The sequence below is a fragment of the Cataglyphis hispanica genome, chromosome 17 (genome assembly GCF_021464435.1).
Source record: "Cataglyphis hispanica isolate Lineage 1 chromosome 17, ULB_Chis1_1.0, whole genome shotgun sequence".
NCBI classification, from domain to species: domain Eukaryota; kingdom Metazoa; phylum Arthropoda; class Insecta; order Hymenoptera; family Formicidae; genus Cataglyphis; species Cataglyphis hispanica.
Window position 1 is genome coordinate 4,936,197 of NC_065970.1, and position 8,003 is coordinate 4,944,199.

An 8,003-nucleotide genomic window follows, 5' to 3' on the forward strand; every position below is an offset into this window, starting at 1 on the left:
GTAACTTTATTATTAAAAATTACTAAGTTTAAAATTCTATAAACATCTTTTATATTTAAAATATGCATAAATTGTTATAATATCTTCATTTGCATACTTGTAAGTGTTGAAAAAGTAAATCTTCCATCAGATGGCCATATAAAGTCTTTCTCGTACTTGGGATATTTCAATATCAAACGAAACTCGTATAGAGTTCCCGGTAGCAAGTTGTTTATACAGTACATTACTTTCCCTTCATTATTCACCTTAAAATTGTTTGCAATTTGCCACCTCTGCATCTCAACATTTTTGTATTCCAATTCATAATGAACTGTCAAATTAACGCTAGGAGTCCACGAGATATTCATACCGCTTATGTTAACTCCGTTCAAAGTTATATTGTTTGGTTCTGAATACATATACAAGGTTTCGCGCCAACTGTCACTATAAAAATCACTGAAGTTTACTGGATACACGCGTACATATATCTCGTATATCTGTCCTGGTATCAACGATTCGAGTAATGTGAAAAATTTGTCGTCTACCTTATGTTCTGTTTTATTGATAATTAAGGATTCGTGTATTTTTCGCGTATTGTTTAACAAAATAATTGACGTCCAATATACTTCGTAAATCACGGCCACGCAGTTTAGTTTCTTAGGCGGCATCCAAGAAACTGCTGCTGTAGTAGGTGTCAGAGCCTGAATTGTCACATTTTCTGGTGCGTCGAGTTTGCCCGATTCAGTTTTCAATATCACTTTCGAGCCGAATAACGGATCTATCGATAACCGATCAAAGTAAAAATTGCTTATGGCTAGTTGCAATTTGTACTCTGTATGCGGCGTTAAATTTCGAATCTCGTAATATCGCTTATATGTTTTACAGTGAAATTATTGAACTTGTTAAGCTTATTGTCCAAACAATAGCTTACGTAGATAGTATATAGAGTGCTAGGTAAGTTGTATCTTTTGCATTCGTTCTTGGGGACCGGCTCGGGAAGATTTAAGATAATGCTGTTTGCCGTCACCAGAACTATTTGTATTTTATAAATATTTTTGTCAGGTATCAGGCATCTCATCGAAGGATATGACTGCAAAGATTCACCGAAAGCATACAATTTATCAATCTCTGAAGTCAAATTATATATCTTTTGTACGTATTTGAATGTGTCTTTGCTTTCGAGAAGTGCATATTTTTTTTTCAAAACATATATATGATTATAATTATAATACTTTCTCATTCGCAAAATACTGAATATACTATGAGATCGATCAATATGATTATATGCAGAAATATAAATGTTTGTTTTGTCAATCGTTAAAAACAAAAAGTGTGTTTTAATGTCAACTTCTCTGTTTCGTAAAATAAAATTGCACATAGAAACATTAAAGTTTGTCACAATCAAGTGATCGCGTAATAGCCAGTAAATTAGCGGTTCCTTAGTATTCATAGTGTCAATTTTTATATCTCTTATATATACATATTTATCGAAGGAGAAAGAGCACACAAAACTTAAATTTTTCTCATAGTAGCGAGTATCTCGTCCATAAAGATCCAAATGCATTATCCTAGGTTCAATAGTATAACTTATTTCACACAAAGTTCTAAAAAAATGTAAGCATTATTTTATTATAAAACGTTTTTTTACGATATTTTACGATGTAAAACGTTATTTTACGATAAGCAAAAGAAAATTTTATATAAAATGTATATTGGAAATTTTTAAATTAAATTTATATTAATTTCTTATTTTTTTATATCTTTTGATTTTAATTACAAAACCATATAAATTGTTGAGAAACTACAAATCAATACAAATTTTCAGACATTGTTCATTTATTTTATATAGATAATAGTTAACATACCCCATAAACGGTAGTACAGTTAAATAATCAATATTAATATCTTCTATTTTCGAAATTTCATCATTTGTAGTTACACCGTTCTCCCACTTTGTTAAGTCGAACTTTTTGAGGTAAATCTCATTATAATAATGTCGTTCTATCCAGTAGAGATTTCTTGCTACCCAATCGATGCAAAGATTGTATATTCGATATCTAAGATCATCTACTTTTATAATATTGTTTCTATTAATATCTAACATCATTAAATTTCCTTCATCGTTGCTCCAATAAATTTTATGTTCCGCTATCGAATAAGCAATACTATTCACGCCAGTTTGCTCAACGAGACTAATGTTGCTTTTTAAATCTAAATCCCATATTTCAATACCATTTTCCGATACGGTCAATAGTTTCGGTATTGGATTTTCGATTATAGTTGATACATCAATTAAATCTGTGTAAGGGCTCATATCAACTTTAGTGAGCGCTTGTACTTTAAAATAGTACGTCGTGTTAGGTTTTAAATTGTTCACCACGTGCTCCAATATTGTAGCTGAGCTACTTTTGTCCTCACAAACTTGAATCTCTTCCAAGTTTTCAATAAACCAACACTGCACTGTGTATCCTTGTATTACTTCTTCTGCAAATTCAGGCGGATTCCATCTATAAAAAAAAATGATGCTTTGGTATTTTTATTTTTTGTAAAATTATAACAGAATCAACATTTTTATTTTTTATATGTATATTTCGTTAAATTTAAATAAATACAGATTGATGCAATTTTTTACCTGAATGTCACAGAAATGTCGTCTTCTTCATTTAGAAATGCATTATGGAATTCAACAAATGCTCTGGGAAATGTTAGTTTGTTCAAAATGTTTTCTAAAAATTTTTAGATTGCATTTATTGTTATAATTATATTCAAGAACAATGATTATCTCAGGATTTCAGAAAAAATAATTTTAAGTAAGAATAAAAGTAAAAAGAAAGATAAATGTAAGTTACAAAATGTGGAAATTAGTAATAAATGTTGACTTTCAAAATAATATAAAAAAGTTTGCGTGATTTATAAGGTTAAAAAGTAATTGTTAATTCAAAACAGAAAAGTACAAAATTTTAGATGAAGTATTAAAAGTGAAAATTCAGAAATATCTTATTAATTAAAAATCAGTGTACAATATTTGCAATTATTTTAAAAGTAACTAAACTAGCAAAATTAAATAATTTAATTAACTTTATAATAAATTTTTAATAATTTTACACATAATATATGAGTTTTCCTTTCTCTTTTGTAGCAAAATAAAATTTCTCTTTCTGTTAAAAAATATTTCTTTTTAGATTCTGTTTTTATTCTCTTTTCAATGTAAATTATATTTACGATTCTCTTCATAGAATTTTCTTTTTAACAATTTATGCAGTTTTTTGCAACTTACTATTAGATTCTGAGATCACAGACATATTTGCAAATGGAATTCCACCAATTTTGTTTGTCTTATTCACATTGTCAAGATGACTTGTTGTGAATGATGAATTGTTGTTCTCAGATACTGGAATGTCCTTGATAAAATATAACATACGAAAAAATAAGTAAGCACCACTAAGCCAAAAACACGACTTTTAATGATAAATAATATATGTACAAATAAGTAAAATTGCCATAAAATTTTTTGTTTGTTAAATTATGTTGTTAAAATATTTTTTTAATACCTCTTCTGATTAATAACATATTAAATACAATGTAGAGTGTATTTTTTTTAATCTGTTTCTATTGTTTTCTTTTTCTAATATATCTTCTTACATATCAAGCATTATTTATCTTATATCAAAGGAAAAGAGCTATGCATCAAAAATACAGATATCAACAAGATCGTTTGGATCAATTAACATGTTATATATGAGCAAGTCAAATATAAACTTTTTCCAAAACATTTTATTTGGTCAAAATTTTTATCTCCCAATCAGACGTCAATAAGACCGTTTGGATCAATGAGCATGTTATATAAATTAATATGTGATGATTCAATGCTCGTTGATTCAGATAGTCTACTATATATGTATATATAGCTTTGTCAATTTGTGTGTCCAATTGTGTGTCAATTTGATAGTCCAAAGTCATGCAGAATAAATTAATAATGGTTACTAAGAAATCAATAATCTTTTCCTAGCAAATACATGAAAATTTTTTTGATCGTTGAAGCAATTTTGCTTAACAATTTATTGTGTGTGATTTCTTTAATATAATTTAGTTAATTTCTCTAAATAAATTTATCTTAACACAATTTTTTTTTCAAAAATTTATTTCTTAGCATTAAAGTTTCAATAACATTTGTTCTTATATGATGTCAATATTAGCTAATCAGTGCCTGTCTACAGCGAAAAAAAGGAAGAAAATCAGAATAACGACACAGCTTTCTGCTGTATAGATAAGCGCTGATTCGCAACAACAACAACAAAAATTTAGATTAAAAACCGGTTCAGAGCTTTTCAATTTAAATTGTTGTCCTGTATCTGATGGTGTGCTCTAGGTACGCTTTTTTAGTAACACCCCGTATAATATCCATTTATAAACAAAATTTTCAAGATTTATACTTTATTTTTTTCATAACATTACACATATCCCCTTCTAGTTTATGTTATTATTATACACACACAGTATATATATTTAATTATCATATATAGTTTTAATTATCTAAATAAATTATTATCTATAACAACATTTAATTTTATTCAACAAAGCAATCTCTTACCTGTATGGAGTCTGAATTTGAATAGCTTTGCATGATATCTGCTCTTGCTAATATTAACACTTTCAGTAAAACACATAATAACGTTTTTGACATATTAATTCTTTTTTTATAAATACTTGCACTCAATCAGTTTTCGCGCAATCTTTGGCAGTTCAGCTATAAATAGTGATTCTATCGATATTCTGGGTAATGCAAATGTGCTAATCGAATCAAGTCTTTTTACTTATATCAGTTTTTGAAATTTGATTAGTATATCAATCATGAAATCTCTTCTAATGTTATTTTTCTAAATTTTCTTTCATAATCAATGATTATGATTTCATCTTACAATATCATTAAATTATAAAATTCTGGTTAATGAATGCTCACTTTTTTCCATTAAAATCAAACAACATTGAGAACTGACACATATGCATGATTGTTAAACTATAGTACAAATGTTATTAATCTCACTTTTTTTTAATATACTTTAGTAAAAAAGTAATCAAATGAAAAATAATGTACAATATATAATTATTGTTAGAAAAAATGATGGACAATCGGCAAATTATAAATCTTTAGTTTTGTTATTCAAGTACGCCAAGTTTTACCAGATCATATATATCTTTTATATCTTTTTTTTATTAAAAATTTCAACTGACAATTGTTTTTTTTTTATATATACTATGCGTGCTCTTGAGTGACCACTATTCTTGCACGGCGTTCTTGACGGACTAAAACGTTTGTATCATTATGGTTCGAACCGAGTGTCGCAAAACGCGCTTGCGTATTTGTGATTGCTGACCATTATAAAAACCATCAGCTCAAATAAATAAATAAATTTAAATTACGCATTTTTGCCGAACTATTATTCTTTATCTGCTGCACTTGTGACTCATTTTCTTCCGTAAAGACTCGTCACAATTTTAAAAAGAGCTACACTTTTTAGAGAGATTTATTTAATATTATATTATTAATATTATTAATGATTAACTTTATAATTATTATTAATAATTAACTTTTCTAAATAATATATAACTACAAATATCGCAATTAATGAGTAATTAATATTTTAAAATAATATGTAATTACATATACGACAATAAACTTCAAAGAGCGTAATTTATATATTTAATCGAATAAAAAATATTTGTAATGACAAAAATATAAAATAATACATCATCCACACAGCAATACATATTGCTATCTCTCTTCATAAGCAATAATTATTTTTTTAACAATAAAATTAAATGTGTTTTATGTTTTACTCTATCGTTCAACTTTCCGACGATCTAACTGATGATCTGGATTGAGAGAACTCGCAATTAAATAATCGAATTACAGGATTAGGAAATTAAATTAAGAAAGGGCTTTGTGATATATCAAATGTTTAATAGACAAATAATTTAATTTAAAATACTTATATAATTTAATATTATGCACATATATATGTCATAGTACGTGAAGTATTTTGGCAACAAATGATGGATTGCGAGGTGAGATATAGGCCGTGTAAGAGCCCATCTTTAGATCAAATTCCGATTAATTTAATCGCTTCATTATCTATACCTGCAATTTTTTAAATATTAATATAAACAAAACTATTAATCTTTTTGTTATTTGATTTGGAGGAGAAACAAGATTAAAAACGATATGAATTTAAAATAGCTATTTCAGTTGAATTTATCGCTGATCAAGATTAATCGAAATTTGATCGTGCTTAAGAAAGTGATTTTCTTTTCGACAATAAATTTGAATAATTTGCTATATTCTTTTCCTTATCAGCATTTTTAAAAATATTTCTGCTCTTTTTACTAAAATCAATTTAATTGCATATTCAGATTTTGAGTGAAAGAAGAAAAAAGGAAAAAAGAAAATTTATAAACTTTAAAATAAATACATATTAAAAATTTAATTTTTATATTATCTATTATAATATTAAAAAATGTTACATATATTAATGTAATATGATTGTATATTTTATTTAAACATTTAAGTAAGAAAAAATATAGGAATATAAAACACAATCTTATTTTTATTGATGAACTATAACATATTAAGATTTAATTTATAAACGACAAAACATTAGTTATTTATAATTATTTTTTCTACTATGAAGTTCTCATTGTATTATTTGGAAAATAAAATTATTAATATCATTATTAATTAAATTTTTTTGGCTAGATAATATCCAACGGACTCAATAAAGTATCTTCCATGATATTTCTTAGAGCTATAATATTTTTGAGACACAGTTTGAAGTTTGGTCTATCATTTGCTGGACTCCAGCAACGCATCATCAACTCGTACAAAGCCGGTGGAGGCAATTTAGAGGCATCACCAACCTATATCCATTGCGTACATAATCTATCACATCCAGATTAGTTCTGCCAGTGTAAGGATGCTCATCCAACGATGTAATTTCCCACATTATAACTCCGAATGACCAAACATCACTTTGGGAAGTAAATCTTTCGATCACCAAAGATTCTGGTGTCATCCATCGAACAGGAAGCAGATCTTGTCCTTTCTAAATCATGTTATTTTAGCGAAATTAATATTCTAATTCAAACTGTCAAGTTGTCAAATTTTTTAAGTATTCATATTAAAATAAAAAACGTTTATGTTTGTTTTATATAAATAATATTTATATAAGTAATTTATTTTATTTATATTCTCTATTTAAATCAAAGACGGACTTTATTATTATGACGAAAAGAACATAAACATTTTTTAGAATTTTATTTTTTCTTAATAATTGTATTTACCTTGCGGTAATAATCACTTGTAAATATCTCTAGTTAATCCAAAATCGCCACTTTTGACACGGTTCTTGCGATCTCTCGCGGATACTAAACAATTCCGACACGCGAGATCTCTATGAAGGAAACGTAAATATTTGAGACAGCTTTGCGCAACATCTTCGCACATGGCGATTAAATCTTGCAAACGCAAAGCGTGCGAATCTGACGGTTCCAATTTTCGACTATCTCTCAAATATTGTAACAGATCACCAACTTCCATTAATTCCAATATGATTGATGGAAATTTTGGATCTAAGCAAACGGTCAACAATCTTAGCACATGTTTATGTCGGAAGTAATTCATAAACCTGGTCTCTTTTAAAACTTTTTTTTTTCATCCGACGAAGCATTTTTTCCAAGCATTTTTATGGCAACGGATATCTCTATGCACATTCTATCTTCATTTTTCCTTGATATAACTGTGAAATATTTGAAATTAATTTATACTTCATTAAAAAAATATGTAATTTAATGTCAAGTAATATTATTTCATTTTTCATATCACATAATTTTACAACAAAAATATATAATAGAATGCATGTGTATGTTATCTCCAAAAAATTAGCATTATAAACTCTTATAAAAAATATTTATATTATTATTTTTATTGAGAAATGCATTTCAATTTATGTTGATCTAAAAATTAATAG

The 8,003-nt window shown here is 26.9% G+C and overlaps 1 protein-coding gene and 1 pseudogene across 1 annotated transcript; both read right to left on the reverse strand.

Annotated features, from left to right (window-relative positions):
- Positions 1–5,022, reverse strand: part of LOC126856063 (proto-oncogene tyrosine-protein kinase ROS-like) — a 29,198-nt pseudogene extending 24,176 nt beyond the window's left edge.
- Positions 5,023–6,729: 1,707 nt separating this feature from the next.
- Positions 6,730–7,731, reverse strand: LOC126856027 (proto-oncogene tyrosine-protein kinase ROS-like). The gene is given in 5 exon segments (XM_050604187.1): positions 6,730–6,870; positions 6,873–7,079; positions 7,318–7,333; positions 7,335–7,680; positions 7,683–7,731. Coding segments are annotated over 5 exon segments (744 nt in total). The 5' UTR covers positions 7,717–7,731.
- Positions 7,732–8,003: the final 272 nt, after the last annotated feature.